The sequence below is a fragment of the Garra rufa genome, chromosome 3 (assembly GCF_049309525.1).
Source record: "Garra rufa chromosome 3, GarRuf1.0, whole genome shotgun sequence".
Lineage (NCBI taxonomy): Eukaryota > Metazoa > Chordata > Actinopteri > Cypriniformes > Cyprinidae > Garra > Garra rufa.
This window is the reverse complement of record NC_133363.1, coordinates 42,907,681-42,926,231: the sequence shown is the minus strand read 5'-3', so window position 1 is coordinate 42,926,231 and position 18,551 is coordinate 42,907,681. Positions and strand designations below refer to the sequence as shown.

At 35.2% G+C, this 18,551-nt stretch overlaps 3 protein-coding genes across 7 annotated transcripts in view; 2 read left to right on the top strand and 1 right to left on the bottom strand.

The window, feature by feature from the left end:
- Positions 1-476: 476 nt before the first annotated feature.
- Positions 477-10,326, bottom strand: mphosph10 (M-phase phosphoprotein 10 (U3 small nucleolar ribonucleoprotein)). Its single transcript, XM_073837107.1, has 11 exons — positions 10,226-10,326; positions 8,872-9,559; positions 6,513-6,700; positions 6,271-6,430; positions 4,467-4,608; positions 4,309-4,376; positions 4,030-4,167; positions 1,535-1,645; positions 1,205-1,312; positions 838-1,068; positions 477-730 (listed from the first exon to the last, which is right to left on the bottom strand). Exons 1-11 carry the CDS (start codon positions 10,306-10,308, stop codon positions 581-583), a joined length of 2,067 nt encoding a protein of 688 aa, XP_073693208.1. The 5' UTR covers positions 10,309-10,326; the 3' UTR covers positions 477-580.
- Positions 10,327-10,481: 155 nt separating this feature from the next.
- mcee (methylmalonyl CoA epimerase) lies at positions 10,482-12,941 on the top strand. The gene is made up of 3 exons (XM_073837106.1): positions 10,482-10,623; positions 11,010-11,356; positions 12,557-12,941. Exons 1-3 carry the CDS (start codon positions 10,584-10,586, stop codon positions 12,707-12,709), a joined length of 540 nt encoding a protein of 179 aa, XP_073693207.1. The 5' UTR covers positions 10,482-10,583; the 3' UTR covers positions 12,710-12,941.
- A 2,535-nt stretch (positions 12,942-15,476) lies between these two features.
- apba2b (amyloid beta (A4) precursor protein-binding, family A, member 2b) overlaps positions 15,477-18,551 on the top strand; it is a 113,829-nt gene continuing 110,754 nt past the window's right edge. For 3 of the 5 annotated variants that reach the window (XM_073836194.1, XM_073836193.1, XM_073836192.1), the window contains exon 1: positions 15,479-15,595. The gene's annotated coding sequence lies outside the window, so the exon portion shown is untranslated. Of the gene's footprint in view, positions 15,596-18,551 lie in introns of all 5 variants that reach the window. The other 2 variants (XM_073836195.1, XM_073836191.1) reach the window with 2 other exon arrangements.

The window sequence follows — 18,551 nt, the reverse complement described above, 5'->3', positions numbered from 1 at the left end:
TTGGGAGTCAGATAAACTCGCAATTATGGGAACATATCAGTCTGGACTTCATAATTTGCATATGCGTGTTTATATCCCACAATTCTGAGAAATAAAGTCTGAATTGCCAGATACATAAACTTCCATTTTATCTGCCAATTCTGACTTTGTTTCTTGCAATTGCGAGCTTATACCACAATAAGTCAGAATTGCGAGTTTGTATCATGCAGCTCTGAGAAAAAAGTCAGAATTGTGAGAATTTTTTTTAATTTAGTGGCAGAAACAGGCTTCCATGGTATGCTGATGATTTTAATAAAGGACTGATTTAATCATATATAACTCCTGTGGTCTTTAAGCTAGTCTGTAAAGAGCTTTATGTCTTTTTACAAGCAATTTATTGAAAGATTAAACACTACTTTTGTTATTTTAAGAGTTAATAGTGAGAGTATGTTTAATATAGTCCAAAAATATACAGAAAAAACTTCAAGACACAAATATACAGGAAAAGGAAAGCTGTATTTGAATAAAAATGACAGGATACAACAATTAGATTTTTCATAAAGCTAGTAACTGTACATATTGCTTTTAAAACAAGTCAACATTACAACTTAAGCTTGTGTACAGAAATCTCTTTTTGTTTCTTCTTCTTTGTCGGCTTGTCCTTTGAGCCCTTGATTTGACTCTTGACTTGGTCTTGCAATTGGGTGAAGAAAGCTTGAGATGAACGCAGAGCCTTATCCATGCCATCATTCTGTCAGAACATACAGGAGGGAGAAAGAAAAAAAAAGTTATACACATAAACAAAACCATAAAAATATAACTGGATTCATTAAAACTGCATTTGATTTAGTTACTGACCGTGAGTAGTTTGGCTTTTCCTCCTTTAGTAAGTTTCTTGAGGGTTTGTTCAACCTCAGTTCTACTCTTCTTTTTCTTTATGTCTCCTCCTTTCGCTTCTTTGAGCTTCTGTCTCTTCTCCCGCTCTCGAATCTTCAAACGCTTGAGAATCTTCTTCTTCCGTCTCGCTCGTTTCTTATCTGTAGTGGTTTTCTCTGTGTCTCCGAGTATGTCTCCCGCCTTATTCTTCTCCTGAGATAAGGAAATAAAACGCAGTGACATCTCATGTCTCTCTGTTTCACTCATACCACAAAGCAAACTCTTTCCTACACACTTAAAAGTGAGGGTTTCTGATAAAATTGAAGTGATGCGAGCTGGCCACACAAACCTTAATCTCCTCTGGAGCCAGCAGAGTGGCGTCACTGGCATTGACTGGAGCCACTTCCTCCATAGTTATAGAAGGCAGGTTGGAAACCACTTTCACCTCAGGAATATGCTATAACAGAGAAAAAAAAACACATTAAGCTTTACTCATCTGAACTTGTTTTACAAAGAGATGAACAAGGAATCCATTTTACACATTTAGGCCAATAAAAATTGGTGTTTATAGATATCAGCTGTTTAGTTTAACATTTTATAAATACAGAGCTTGAAATTCACATCACACATGCAGGAATGCACTATAGCTGGCTCAAGCCACAAGGAAATTTTTACTTACTGGTTTTGGTGTGAAGTGGAAGTTTGATAGCGCATCCAGTTTAAGGAAGAGTGTGTCCATGAGTTTCTGGATTTCTACATGCGCTGGATTCTCTTCCTCTTCCTTCTTTTCCTGAAGCCCACAAAAAACACAACACGTTTAATATAATATAATATAATACAATTAAACATCAAATCAGCATATTAGAATGATTTCTGAGGAATCATGTGACACTGAAGATTGTAGTAATGAATGTTAAAAATTGTTTTGGTAGTGGTAATGATCCCATAAAATTCTTGACTACCAAAATGACAAAAAGGAACACATAATCCTCAAAAAATAACCCAAATATATATATATATATATATATATTAGGGGTGGGCATAGATTATTTTTTTTAATCTAGATTAATCTAGATTAAATCTTGGAATTAATCTAGATTAATCTAGATTAAAATGGCTAATTTGAATTCTGCTGAAGGCATTCAGAATATGTGTGCTACCCAAATAATGACTAAAAGTAAGTCTTCGAGAACGGGCCAGGTGGCGCATTAGACCAGGCGCTCATCTCCTGTTTCCAAAATGCATCACAAACTGCTTGACAATTGCATTTACAACATAATTACCTATTCAAACTTGAGCAACCAAGTACTTCTGCGCAAAAGGCTGCACGGATGGCATGGATTTCTGCGTGCATAGTCTTCCATTAAACTGCGTTACTTTTAGAAGCGTCAATTCAGTTGTTGCATATAGTTTAATGTCTTTATTTCGGGATTATCAAAGTAAATTATAACTCAAACTTGAGATTTTACTGGGGCACAGCAGATTTTCACTGGGGCACGTGCCCCAGTAAAAAGGGTCTAGCGACGCACCTGCCCTGAAGCGACTTCATAACTGCATTCATGTTTGCACGTCTCATTTGATGTGGTAATTTCACAGAAGTTGAAGACTCGTTCTCGCCCCCTACAGTGCAATTCGACTAGGTATACATCATCCGCGCTAAAATATCAAAGTGAAAGTCATCATATCTTGCGTAGTTTAGACCCAGCTCCCAACCCAACTTTGAGAATAGATTAACGGCGATATTTTTTTTATCACCCAATATGAGTCTCACGTTAATGCAGCACGTTAACGCCGATAACGGCCCACCACTAATATATATATATTTGTATTTTAGTATTGTTTTAGTATGCAAGTTAAAATTCTGTAATGTGACTTTAAAAAATAAAGTATACTGAATTATCAACTAAGATGTTATGATAGTTTTTGGTTCAATGTACACTGCCGCTCAAAAGTTTGGGATCAGTAAGACTAGTAATTTTTTTTAAAGAAGTCTCTTATGCTCATCAAGGCTGCATTTATTTGATCAAAAATACAGAAAAAAACAGTAACATTGCAAAATGTTATTACAATATAAAACACTGTTTTTTTTATATATTTTTTTAAAACATAATTTGCAAACTGAATTTTCATCAGCTGTTACTCCAGTCTTAAGTGTCATGTGATCCTTCAGAAATCATTCTAAAATTCCAAATATTTTTGGAACCTGTGATTGTTTGATGAATAAGAAGTTAAAAATCATCTAACAATGTAAATCTATGCCATCACTTTTTATTGATTTAACACATCCTTGGTGAATAAAAGTATTAATTTACGAAAGAAAAAAAGAAAAAAGAAAGAATAAAATTTGACTGATCCCAAACTTTTGAACAGTAGTGTATATTGTTAGAAGACCTTTCTATTTTAAATAAATGTTCTTTTTAAGCTTTTATTGATCAAAGAATATTAAAATAAAACAATATTAAGCAGCATGAGTGTTTTCAACATTGATAATAAATCAGAATATTAGTGATTTCTGAAGGATCATGTGACACTAAAGACTAGAGTAATTGTGCTGAAAATTTAGCTTTGTATCACAGGAATAAATTACATTTAATATATTCAAATAAAAAACAGTTGTTTTAAATTGAATATTTCACATTACAGTTTTTCTGTATTTTTGATGAAATAAATGCAGCCTTGAGATGAGCATAAGAAACGTCTTAAAAAACATTAAATTACAGTGTATATTCAAACTAATGAATCCTTAACTTTGAAATCAGTATGATCAATTTTTTGCCTCAACTTTTCGATTCAAAATACAACAAATCTCATAAATTACACTTGAAATAGTGTTTAAATTTAATTATGGATTTAGCTCTGAAAAAAACAAACCCTAAATAATAAATAAAATAGCAAAAGTCATGTACAATCTAGATGTAAGCAAAATCTTAATAGGTCAATTTGACCCTTCTAATTAAATTATTATTACTGTATTTCAGTAGTGACAAATTTGAGGAGGATACATATTCCAAAACTAGCTGAAAATGCAATATGATAATGATATTATACAATTTGCATACGTACAATTTTTTGGGAAAAATACATTACATACATTATAACCTAAAATGTTTTTATAACCATATATGAGAATGAACATGAGGAGAAATGAGAGACAGAGCAATGGACAAGACTCACCTGTGTCTGTTTGATATACTCCTGCTCATAAACTTCAGCCAGACTCAGTTTGCTCTTCTCGTGGTCCAGAGTGAGTCTCTTCTTATATTCAAACGCCTCCTCTTTAGGTTTCTCTTTCCTTACCACATCATCCCACACCTGAGACACAACCACAATACAACAAGCAAGTCATGTACACTAAGTCATATTTATGAAACAATTCAATTCAATGGGACAACTTGCACAAATAGGTGTCAGATTACAACATGAACATACATAGAACATGAAGTTGAAACAAACCTCATCTTTGATTCTCTGTTTGATAATATCCTCAAGCAGTAAGGTAGTTTCCTCTGTGATTGCTGGAGCTGGAGGAGAGAAACAATGTAATGAACAAATCTATAAAGATTTTTCAAACATTAAGCCTTTTGCTGTGAAGATCAGCCTGAAACTCTCACCCATCCTAGAGGCCTGGTCAAACGACACATCCTCTTCCAGCATGCTGTTCTCTGGTCGAACCTGAGCGGTCACCTCTCCTGTCAGCTGCCATGGCTTCTCAGACAATGCAGCGTTCTCCAGTTCTTCAATCTTTTTTGACATCTGTTTAAATTCATATCAAGTTAGGGTTATGACTGTCAACTAAAACTGAAACTTAAAGGGATAGTTCACCCAAAATGAAAATTCTGTCAATAATTACTCACCCTCATGTTGTTCCAAATCTGTAAGACTTTCGCTCATCTTCGCAACACAAAATAAGAAATTTGATTAAATTTAAGAGCTCTCTGACTCTCTATAGACAGCATAGGTCCTACCACGGTCAAGGCACAGAAACGTAATAAGGGCGTTGTTAAAATAGTCCATGTGACAGCAGTGGTTCAACTTTAATTTTATAAAGCCATGAGAACACTTTTTGTGCGCAAAGAAAAGGCCTTTTTCAAGAGTACCACACAGTGTTCTCGTAGCTTTATAAAATTGCTTTTGAACTTCTGCTGTCACACGGACTAATTTAATGACATCTTTACCACGTTTCTGTTCCTTGATAATGGTAGGACTCTCATTGTCTAGATGGAAGGTCAGAGTGCTCTTGGTTTTCATCAAAAAATAGTTTAATTTGTGTTCTGAAGATAAAGATCTTATGGGTTTGGAACAACATGAGGATAAGTAATTAAATGACAGAATTTTCATTTCTGAACTATCCCTTTTAAAAAAACAAAAATTGTTAACTGAAATAAAGCTGAAATGAAATAAATATTATGTGAAAAGCTAAATAAAAATTATACATTTTGCCTAGACAACTAAAATAACTAATTGAACACAAATACAAAACTAAAATTGAACTAAAACTTTAATACAAATTAACAAAACATGCCCATTTCGATTAAATACTTTTTTCAGTTAAAGGAACACTCCACTTTTTTTGGAAATAGGCTCATTCTCCAACTCCCCCTGAGTTAATAAGTTGATCTTTACCATTTTGAAATCCATTCAGCCGTTCTCCTGTTCTGCCAAAATACTCTTAGCATAGCTTAGCTTAGCATAGATCATTGAATCCTATTAGATCAATAGCATCGCATTCAAAAATGACCAAAGAGTTTCCTTATTTGTCCTGTTTAAAACTTCTGCAGTTATATCGTGTACTAAGACCGGCGGTAAATGTAAAGGTGCAATTTTCTAGGCCGATAAGATTAGGAACTACACTCCCATTCCGGCGTAATAGTCAAGGAAGTTTGCTGCCGTAACATGGCCGAAGCAGGCGCAGTAATATCACGCAGCACATCGCAGCACAACGTGACCAACTGCATGCACAGGGAGCATTCCTCGTTGGAAGTTACCTAGCTGGGAACTAATTTCAGGCGTGCGTGATGTTACTGCGCCTGCTGCGTCCATATTACAGCAGCAAACTTCCTTGACTATTACACCGGAATGGAAATGTAGTTCCTAATCTTATCAGCCTAGAAAATCACATCTTTACATTTTCCGGCGGTCTTAGTACATGATATAACTGCAGAAGAGTCAAGTTTTAAATAGGACAAATACCGAAACTCGTTGGTCATTTTTGAACGCGATGCTATTGGTCTAATAGGATGCAATGATCTATGCTAAGCTATGCTAAAAGTGATATCGCCAGAACAGGAGAACGGCTGAATGGATTTCAAAATGATAAAATTCAACTTATTAACTCGGAGGGAGTTGGAGAATGAGCCTATTTCCAAAAAAAGTGGAGTGTTCCTTTAAAGTTTTCAAATAAGTTAAAAGACTAACCTTTTCCTGTCTCATTTCAAAGGAAGACTTGGATTCAGGTTTAGACACAATTTTGGCTTTTCCACCTAAAATATCTTCCACATCCTCCCCCTCGCTGTCATCAGGAAGACTGAAGGTCACCTTACGTGAATCATTTCTTCCTCTATCACTCATGTCATCCCTAAATTAAGAGGCGAAATGCATTAGATCTCTGAAAGAAAATGCTGTTTCTGAAAGAAATCACAGGTATCTTTATGGCTTACTCCTCCATATCAAAGTCCTCCTCATTCATATCCTCTTCATCCTCCGGCTCTTTATTATCATCATCATCATCTTCTCCCTCATAATCATCATTAGAGTCTGGTTCCATCTCTTCATCTGGATCAGTCTGCTTAGGCACATGATCCACTGGAGCAAAGAAATCTTTGTATTTCAGATTTCTGGAGCTTTTCTTTTGTGAAACAAAAGACAATGAGTTTCATGAGATGTCAGTTTGAATTCATGTTTATAAAAAAGGATCAAATATTAATATATATCATGTTACATGCATCTGTATACGTGACCCTGGACCACAAAACCAGTCTCAAGTAGCATGGGTATATTTGTTTAAATAGCCAAAAATACACTGTATGGTCAAAATGATCGTTTTATTCTTTTATGCTAAAAATCATTAGGATACTAAGTAGGGTTGGGAATCGAAAATCGATTCCGATTCTGGAATCGGATACTTAAGATAAAGAATCGGATACTTGTTATAATATTAAAATTTCGATTCCTCGTTTCGATTCCTGGTTGCATTTTTTCCATCTAGTGATCTGCCAGGACCTTCCGCGCGTGCAATCTGCCAGGACTTTACGTGGTAATGTAAACATCAGTCGAAAAGATGGATCACGGTAAGCGTTTAAAAGTGTGTCTACGCTTTGTAAAAACCGAAGACAAATCTACCGCTGCACGCAAACTTCATCTTAGAGATCTGCAAGGGACGGATTTTAGTCCTGCGCCCGCCCACTCCAGAAGGAATATATGTTATTTCGTCCCGCAAAAGCCCACATAAAAGTCACTTATACCCCCGCGGGAAGACAGGTATCTACTTTATCTCTTGGCTGCATGAAACAAACCCTCCCGGTAATGTAAAGGCAAAGATGACCAGAGTAATAGTAACGAACTCGCGCGTGCCTAATGTATTCATTCTTGTATATCGGAGTCGTACATTAGGCACGCATAAGTCCGCTGTTGATTCACAAACTATTCATGCTTTCGGTGCTCTGATCCATAGTATTTTTGCGTGAAATTTCAAAATATTTGCATAGTTTTCAAAATGAATGTCCTGTGAGTTTTTTTATAATGAATGCTTACCCATAGAGGTGGATCTGGTAAGGGTCAGTGGTGTTTAAGCACATATGAGCACCAGCATAAACAGATTTACAATGTATTTACTGTATTTTTCATTTATATGTTTATTTTATAATAAATACAAACAGTAGATATTCAGTCACTTAAGAAAGAGTACTCTGAAGTTGTGAAGAATGTCTGAATTAAATAATTTAGGTGCTTTAAATCTGTATGTGTGTATTCATGTTAAAAAGTTAGAGCAGAGGATTTTCTTTTAAATTCAAAAGTATAGCTTTAATTTAAAGTTTGTTTGATTTTTTTTTTATAACATGCAGGAGAAAAATAAAAAGGCAAAACTAATGTTTAGGTTAATAAAAAAGGTTAAAAAATAAACACCTTTAGAGGAAATGTCAGGCATAGGGGGGCCTTGCAAAACTGACCCGAGAAGAAGGGGGACCTGATATAAAAAAGTTGAGAACCCCTGTAATAAAATAATATGTTGCAAGCTAGCACTGAAAATAAACATGTTTAATATATTAATGTTTGACTTTTGTGTTTGTTGGTTTTTTTTTTTTTTTTACTAAATCGGAATCGAAACTGGGAATCGAAAAGAATCGGAATCGATAAGTGGAATCGGAATCGAAATCGATAAAATTCAAACGATACCCACCCCTAATATTAAGTAAAGATCATGTTCTAAGATATTTTGTAAATTTTTCTACTGTAAATATATCAAAACACAATTTTTGATTAGTGATATGCATTTGGACAACTTTAAAAGCGATTTTCTCAATATTTCGTTTTTTTTTTCACCCCCAGATTCAAGATTTTCAAAAAGCCAAATATTGTCCTATCCTAACAAATGATGTATAAATCTCAGTTTCAAAAAATGAACACTTTTTAGGGCTGTGCAATAAATCGCATGCGATTGTCATGCGCATCTCATCAGTAAAGCCGATTCTGTGATTAGTAGTAAATCGCGTTCGATTTTGAACGCGATATTGCGTACCTTTTTAGTGATCGGCGGCTCAGTGTTTTAATTACCGCGCCATCTGAATGCAGGTGATGGAGATTTACTACTAATCACAGAACCGGCTTTACGGATGAGATACGCATGACAATCGCATGCGATTTATTACACAGCCCTACTTATGACTGGTTTTGTCATCCAGTGTCACATTTAGTTTTACACCCAGGGGGTCCATAAAGGTGATGCAGGTGATGCAACAAATCAAAATATTTAAATAAATAAACAAATCAAGACTCGGGAAAAGTCTGTTACACCATTACCTTTTTCTGTTTTTTCAGCGCTGTGGGTTTATCGAAGTTTAGTTCTTCATCATCATCAGATGGCAAATTCTGAAAGTAGTCTATGTCCTCTACGCTCTCCTGTCCTTCTCTTCTATCCATGTTATCCAAAAAAGCTTCCATTTCTGACAGCTTAAAAAACTCATCATCCACTTCTGATGGCGTCCAATTAGATTTTGCATTTGAAAATTTGGCAGCTGACTGTTTCTGTTTGGTTTTTTTCTCAAATTTATCTACATCAAAGTCCAAATCCGAGTCTTCACCAGAGAAATCATCATCCTCATTGCTTGCAGATGGTTTCAACCTCTGCTTAACTTCCTCCTCTTTGTCGTCCTCATCATCATCATCTTCTTCCTCTGCACTCTCATCTTCCACATTGTTAGCAATTTTCCCATTATCAACATTTTCCTCCTCCTTCTCTTCTTCTTCTTCATCTTCAAGTAATACTATAGTGTCATCTGTGACAGCTTGCTCCACTTCCTTCTCAAAGTGTGTCAGTAATGGAGTGTTCTGAAGCTCCAGCTCCTGCCAGATTTGCTCCTCATCAAAGTTCTCGACGACCAGCTGCTCCAGTGGGCTTCCATTGCAGTTTGCAGGCTCATGGGCTTTATGCAGATCATAAAGAGTCTTGGTAAGAGATTTGAAGTCTGTTGCCAGAGCATCCTGGACACTGAAAAAAGATCGAGGACACAAAAGAGAAACATCACAATATTTTTAACCACACTCATCTGTAATATAAGTAGCACAAGTATAATTGTAGCAATAGCCAAAAATACATTGTATGGGTCAAAATTAACGATTTTTCTTCAAAAAGTAAAGACCATGTTCCATGAAGATATTTAGCAAATTTCCTACCGTAAATATATCAAAACTTAATTTTTTGAGCGTTACTAAGAACTTCATTTGGAAAACTTTAAAGGTGATTTTCTTAATATTTAGATTTTTTTGCACCCTCAGATTCCAGATTTTCAAATAGTTGTATCTCAGCCAAATGTTGCCCTATGCCAAACTACTATACATCAATGGAAAGCTTATTTTTTCAGATTTTGACTGGCGTGGTGGTCCAGGGTCACATGTTATATTTCTATTAGCATATATTGATCATTAATTATATTTCATTAGAGTTTAAAAATAAAACTTCCTTAGAAAATAACATAAACAGAGAAATGTTGGAGAAAGGTGCATGTCACACAAATTAAAATCGCAATCACAACGTAAGATTTTGGCACATGTGTGGCCCGATACGCGTTTCGGCTCGTTTAACGTTAGAAAACGTTCTATCTTAAAATAACAAGTCATTCAACAAAGGAGTTGGATAATATAACATGTATCTAACCTGAGAAACTGCTCCGGGTGTGCTGTTTTGCTGTTTAGTAACTGTAAGCAGCTCTCCAACGTGCTGCCATCCCCGTTCGCCATCTCTGCACTCACATGGGTCTCTGCGTAGAGCGTACGCTTAGTAAATACAACCTCCGGAAACAAAATGCAATGTATTGTGTTCCACATGGAAGGTTCCATATAAGAGTAATTTTCTTTAATGTAGCGATTTACTGGTTTTTACTCAGCCACAAAGCTGTTTTAAATTGTGCAATATTATGAATAAATATTTATATGGGTAAATTATATATCTATTACTAGAACACGCAACTGAACACGTGGCTCGCTATGTTTAAATAAAGTTTTGTTTGTTTTCAATGACCGCAAAGATGGCTTCTTCTTTGCTGAAGGTTGCAGGTAAACAGTACTAGCTTGATATTGTTTTAGTGTCTGTATGTCTTTTAAATGTTTGAGCTTACATTTACATTTAGAGCTGGTTTTATTTATTAGTTGTAAGGTTATGTATCCTACTCTTTGACAGCTGCCCCCTTAAGAAAAATAACCATGTTTTTATAGTAACACTGCAGTAACCATGTTTTTTGGCGTATTAGTTATCATTTGTATAACCACAATTTTATTACAAATATCATGGGTGGACTATGGTTAGTGCAGCAAAATCATGGTTAGTTTGTTGAAAACTTGGTTTAACTACAACGATCTATTTGCAGTAAAAACATGGTTAATTTTCGTAATTTTCTGTCTATGTTTAATGCATCCCCATTGCAATCTCATCTCTCTTGTAGTTACAGGTCTCTCGAGGTGTGCATGGCACACTTTACCCTCAGTGAGGGCATTCTCTCTGACTGTACCCGTCAGTCAAGGTGTCCCTCAGTCATTATGGAAGTTAGGCAGACTGAATCATGTGGCTATCGCGGTACCAGACCTAGAGAAAGCCACAGCACTGTACCGTGATGTGCTGGGGGCTCAAGTAAGCGCCACTGTGCCTCTCCCTGAGCATGGGGTGTACACTGTGTTTGTGGAACTGGGAAACACTAAATTAGAGCTTCTGCACCCTCTGGGAGAGAAAAGCCCTATTGCAGGATTCCTGCAGAAGAACAAAGCTGGAGGGATGCATCATATCTGTATCGAGGTAAAGATTAGATTAGGCTAGATCAGTAGTTTTCAACCTTTTAGACTGAAGGACCCCCATTGTCCAACATAATATTCAAAGAGCCCCTATTTATTGGATAAAATCTGGTATTTTTCTGTAATTTTGACAGTGCTGTTTTTTTTTTTCAAACTTGTTTTTTATTATAATAAACTAAACACAATTTAACAGATTCTGATTCTGTATGTTTATGATTAACAATAAAAATACTTATCTTGTAATGTCACAAATGTACAGACAAGCACAAAAGTCACTATTTATTAAGAAACTTAGCTTTTAAAAGTAAATTGATAAAAATAAGAAACCTTTACATATACACTGTCATTCAAAAGTTTGGGATCATTAAGATTTTTATGTTTTTTCAATTTGTCTCTTTTGCTCAAAGTTCCATTTATTTGATCACAAATACAAAAAAGTAATATTATAAAATATAACTGCAATTTAAAATAACAGTTTTCTTTTTTTCTTTCATCAGCCATTACTGCAGTCTTCAGTGTCACAGGGTCAATGTTGGAAACTGTTGGACTGCTTAATTTTTTTTGGAGCTGTGATTCTTTTTTCAGGATTCTTTGATGAATAAAAAGTCAACAAAACAGATATAACATATCCTTGCTGAATAAAAGTATGAATTTCTTTCAAACAAACAAAGAAAGAAAAATGTTACTGACCCCAAAATTTTGAACAGTAGTGTATATTGTTACAAAATATTTCTATTGTAAATTAAATATATGCTATTCTTTTTAACATTTTAGTAATCAAAGAATCCTAAAAAAAAGAGTCACAGGTTCAAAAATAAAATTAAGCAGCATAACTGTTTCCAAGATTGATAAAAATCAGCATATTAGTATGATTTCTGAAGGATCATGTGACATTGAAGACTGCGGTAATGATGCTGAAAATTCAGCTTCGCATTACAGAAATAAGTTCTATTTTTAAATATATTAAAATAGAAAACCAATAATATTACACAATATTATTTTTTTTCTCTATTTTTAATCAAATAAACACAGCCTGATTCCAAACTTTTGAACTTTATCAAAATTTAAAGCTAAAATTAAAGCTACATTTCTTGTAAATCTATCTTGTTACAAGCGTCTTCACACTAAATATTGAAATTGTTTCATTGTTTAGACTGGTTTAGTGTCAGTATCTATAATTTATGTGTTGCCTGTTCAATTGCAGGTGGATGATATCAATGCTGCAATAGTTGATTTGAAGGAAAAGAAAATCAGACTGCTCTCCCCAGAGCCAAGGATAGGAGCTCATGGCAAACCTGTGATGTTCCTCCACCCTAAAGACTGTGACGGGGTTCTTGTGGAGATAGAACAAGCCTAGATATTGATATCTAGATACCATTGATATCTAGTAAACATTGACATTTTGTTTGGGCTGTTCATTTTTGACACTTAGGATATTGTGATCATTGCAAGAAAAATTTAATGATTCCACTTGTTCCATTCATTTTTAATCTATATGGTGTGTTTCTATGTTCTTCTTGATATTATTTGCCTTTTTTCTGAAGTAAAGATTTTCTTTAGTGACTTAATAAATGATTAAGTTTTAATTATTTGGGCCTTTACAAACTCACACATTCAAAATGTGTACAAATTTTTTTTTAAGCTTGTTTAACTCTTTTTTTGTACTTATACACTACCAGCCCACTGCTCTGGGTGTGTGTTCACGGTGTGTGTGCACTTGGATGGGTTAAATGCAGAGCACAAATTCCTAGTATGGGTCACCATACTTGGCCTCATGTCACTTCCTTCCTTTCCTTTAAAGTTTTTGAACAGTAAGATTTTTAATGGTTTTTTTTTTAAGTAGTCTCTTCTCACCAAGCCTGCATTTATTTGATCCAAAGTACAGCAAAAACTGTACAATGTTAAAATATTTTTACTATTTAAAATAACTGTTCTCTAATTGAATATATTTTATAATGTCATTTATTCCTGTGATTTCAAAGCTATTTTTTTTTTGACATCATTACACCAGTCACATGATCCTGCAGAAATCATTCTAATTTGCTGCTCAAAAAACATTTTTTATTATTATTATGTTGAAAACAGCAGAGTAGAATTTCATGTTTATTGATAAATGGAAAGTTCAGAAAAACAGCATTTATCTGAATTTGAAATCTTTTGTAACATTATAAATGTCTTTATCATCACTCTTGATCAATTTAAAGCATCCTTGCTAAAGTCTTATTTTTTATAATTATAATGATTCCAATCTTTTGAATGGTATAAGTGTATAATGTTACAAAAGCTTGTTTCTTGAAGAGCAAATCAGCATGTTAGAATGATTTCTGAAGGATCATGTGACACTGAAGACTGGAGTAATGATGATACGAATGTAGCTTTGATCACAGGAATAAATTACATTTTAAAATATATTCAAATACAATACAAAAAACAGTTATTTTAAATAGTAGAAATATTTTTAAATTTTACTGTTCCTGCTGTACTTTGGATCAAATATATGCAGGCTTTGTGAGCAGAAGGGACTTAAAAAAAATAAATAAAAATCTTACTGTTCAAACACTTATCACTGATTGTGTATCTGTGGGGTACACTAAGTATTTCTGTTGTTTTTTTAATGATGATTACAACAGTAGAAGCTAAAATAAATGTACGTTTCAAATGCTATAATAAAATCTCAGATAAGTTTTGCTATGTTTATAAATGTGAATAGAAATCCTCTCATCTGGCTCCCAAAGGAACAGACAGATTGAAGCTTTCTTTTTTTGGCTGACAACCATGTATTTGGGGAGACAAGTTGGCTCATACCCATCTCTCCGCTGTAGTCAGCCCTCCGCCAAATAGAAAGCTGTGTTTGTTCCTACGCCTTAAATATGCTTTTTTTATTTTTTATTTTTTAAAGAGATAACTAGAGCGGTGAGATTAGGAACTGGTGTTTGTGGGCTTTCTCACTGTGTGGTCTCAACAGCCCTGTTTTAACTTCCCTGCTTCAGCACCATTAGAATAAAAAGGTCTTTTCTGCCATTTTAAGCTGTTTTTGACATTTCAATTTATTTGCCAGTCTAAAAAGAAACATGTTTCCACTCTGCCTGTCAAAAAACACCTTTTGAATGACTTCCCGTTTAGTAGTGAAAAATAACTAATAAAGCAACATTACATGTTGCTCTGAATCAAACCTAGAAATCTAAAGCCAGTTTAACGGCTTTTAGGGGAAAGGATATTTTCAATGGAGCAAGGAATATTATGATGCTTCCTAATGATATTCTGCAGACGCTTGCATTTGCTCATCTTTTTGTAGTGGAAGCCATAATGTGAAAACATCTGTCTGGATTAATCATCAGGCAAGAGTAGCTGCACAGTAATTGTTTTCAGTATCCCAAAGGCAACTCATCCTAATTGCACGTATTCAAACCACATGTCCAGTTTTATCTGGGGCGCTGGAAGCTGTTTATTGCCTTAGCCTTGAGAAACATATTTTCTCATGTTTTCTGGCCCAGAACAATCTTCAACACAAGGGAATTAAGTATCTCATATTTTCTGAGCTAATGTATTATTGATTTCATTTTCTGCTTATTATTTATTGTCCTATGACAACATTAATGCATTAGCTAATGTGTTCTCATTTGCATGTATGATCTAACATGTAATAACTCCCATGTACATCCAACAGAATCAGGAAGAAAAGATTATGTGCTTCACGGAAACAGCGTAAATCTCTCTTATGTAATATATTGAGAATATGATCGTGACACAGTCATGCTTAATTTGAGCGAAATTATCTTTCAAAACAAGGCCAGAAAAATAGCTTTGTGTAAGTCGGTGGATAGTCAATTGTAAACATTTCTATGGATGCTAATTACTAATAATGATTGATGACATATTAGAAAGGACAGTTATTAGCAAACAAGCTAAAGAATAACGCTTAGCTCCGCGTGTGCTTCATGCTCAGCTTTGTTAGCTTGCTAATGAAGACTTGATTTTAAATAAATTAAATTGATAGCATCATTTTAAGATCAATTCCTCACACAATGAAAGCTACAGTCGCTCTTTCTCTCTCTCGGGTGGGGTTTGTGGTGATTTAGCCCAGCGCTGCAGTGGAGCGCCCCCTGCTGTTCTCTACGTCTGCTCTTCAGGCTTCTGTTCTCCTCAGTCTCCGGGATGCGGTGTCGGTGCGGTTCCCACTCTCTCTACCTCTGAAAACACAGGACTTCTATATATGAACATCACAACATCAAAGGTTATGCAGGTAGGCTGGTTTTCCGTGTTATCTTTTTCCCTCTATCTGAGTGTTTACTGTAGCGTGTTGATGCGGAATGAAGTGATGCGCTCGTAAAGGATACGGCAGGATTTCATCCTTTCAGTGCAACATCAAACCCGTTGCTGCTACGGGCACGTACATATGATAGCTAGTTGTTCTTCCAAAGTCGTCGTCCTCAGCCGTCTTTCAACAATTAAAATCGTTGTGGAGATTGAAATTACGCGAATTGATAGGTCGTCGGGTTGTTTGTTTATTTTTTGTATCCAACTCCATTCATTTGAAAGCTTCGGTGAGACTGTTCACTTTCTCCTTTTCTCCTGTTCACTTCACCACAGCTTAAAATGTTATGGCGAAAACGTGGAAAGTCCTCAAAAAAGTTGTTGTGAAATATGTAGGATTGTGAAATAGATAAATAAATCCTCAGAAATTATCTATCTATCTATCTATCTATCTATCTATCTATCTATCTATCTATCTATCTATCTATCTATCTATCTATGGGTAGCTGACATTGTGAAACTGTTAAGCTGTATTTCATATTTTTAAATAAATAAAACTTGTTAAAATGATAATATGATTTAAAACAGCTTTTAAACAATAAATATTAAGATGCTATAAATTGTTAATAGTAAAAACGGTGATTTTGTGTGGTGAACAGGGTCACACAAGATTTACAATTTTCTGTATACGCCCCTTATGGAAATTTTAACCTACAATCTTCCTTTTCTTGGAAATGTCATCTTATATTGGTAGTTGAGAGATATCATTGTTATTCAGATTTTGTTTTGTTTACAATTATAAGCAGACCTGCTTGGTCAGTAGCCAGTGAAGTCTGATTAATAAATCAGTTTGTACAGGGAATGTTGCATTCTATCCTGGTATAAATCTTCTTTTAGCAACTGACACGTAAAATCATGATTAGAGGATGAGATTCTAATTATGGAATATAAACACAATTCTGGCTGATTTGTAGAGCTTATCATGCTAAATCAAGCACCAAATTCAAGCCTCAAGCTGGAAATCAAGCACCATGCTGGTGCTGTAAAAGACAAGCTCCTTTTTGTCCGGAGAACAATAGCTGGTCCACTCCCCTGAACCGATCAATGAAACCATTAGGACTAGAAAACATTGTGCATATTTTAAAAATGTGTTCATATAGTGACTAAACTTTAAACAACTATGAAGAAAATACCAAACAGCTTTTGGGCATAAATGAACACTCATGATGTAAGTCCGTTCATCTAGTTCAAAGTGTCTAAAATGAAACATATTAAGGACGGGTGGGACACAGTTTAGGAGTGTAGGGAAGAAAGAGAGAGTCAGATTGAGTGTGAAGGAGGGACTGTGAGTGCTTATGAAGGTGCATAATTCCTGAGTGTGGTCCCAGTTGGTGATTCCGTCTCCACAACAGTCTCCTGCCGCTCTCTTGTCCAGGCAACCTGCTCTTACACACACACACACACACACACACACACACACACACACACACACACACACACACAGACAGATGCACACACACGCTGCCCCGCCCCTCCTTTCAGATCCCTTATAGTTACAGTTCTATGCTGAAGGACAAACACTGTTTGCAGGAGCATGCTGAGATGATATTTATGCACCAGTAGGGCATGTATTAAATCGATCTCTTGTGGGAATTGGATAGAAGCATAGATGGAAAGAATAGCCTCAGTGAGATTACTCACTTTCAGCTGATTTTAGAAAATGACTTTTTATTCTGTTCTGCCCCTGCAAACTATGTTGATAATGTAGATCATGAAATTTAGTTTTCAGGTGATTTCGCATAAGGATAGAAACTGTTGAATGTTGTGCACTAGTGGTGAGATGTAGAGGGTGTGGGCAGGCCTTTTTTACGGTGTTGGTAATGTGGGAGTAAGCGGTTTTGGCCCAAAGCTGCTGTCTGGTTTAGCACTTGCTCTGATATATGTGATTCTTTTGCCTTTGTGCATGTGTGTGCGTGTGATAACTTCTGGCAATGTGCCCGGGAAGAGGTGGACAAGGGTCAGAGAGGCATGTTCTCACTCAGCTCAATTTAAAATCTACTGCTCACTAAACATATATAGAAGTGCTGATGTGCAGTTAGCCAGTCGCATTCACAGACAAAGCGCAGAAAAGTGTAGAAAGGATGTATACATGTATTATACAGTTAATATATTGGTTAGATTTATTTGTTTATTTATTTATTTTTGTTAAAAAAAATTGTGCTGCTTAATGGTTTTGTGGACACATTTTTTTAATTAACTGTCAGTTTTGACCAGTTTAATGCATTATTTAAAAAAAAAATCGAATCAATAACATAATAATGATAATGTCAAAGTATATATTATATATATATATATATATATATATATTAGGGGTGGGCATAGATTAATTTTTTTAATCTAGATTAAATCTTGGAATTAATCTAGATTAAAATGGCTAATTTGAATTCTGATGAAGGCATTCAGAATATGTGTGCTACCCAAATAATGACTAAACATGTTACACCGTACTTTTATTTTGACAGGTTGCCGTGAAGTTTCTGTGTATACAGTATGACATGATGCGAGTTTTCTCAAATGAAACGGTATAAGTGACACTCACAGCAGTTTTGGAGATTGAAGTTTATCTGTTCATGTGAGATGCAAATGCCAAAAATTACCGGGAGCGTCACGTGTGTTTCAGTATGCGTGTAGTAAAAGCGCGTCTCCACCATTCATAGTATGAATTTCATACATACAGCTAGGCAAACGGAACATACCGGATTCATATTAAAACGGTCTTTTTGCATTTCAGTTTTCACAGACACTAGTCCATATCGCGATTTGAATTAAGTGACAGACCATATTTGATTTATGAATCCAAAAACGACGAATTTACGTGGCATTTCGCGCTATAGTAGATTCGGTTTTTATGAATGGAGGACGACGTGATCCCGTCTGTGTTTTGG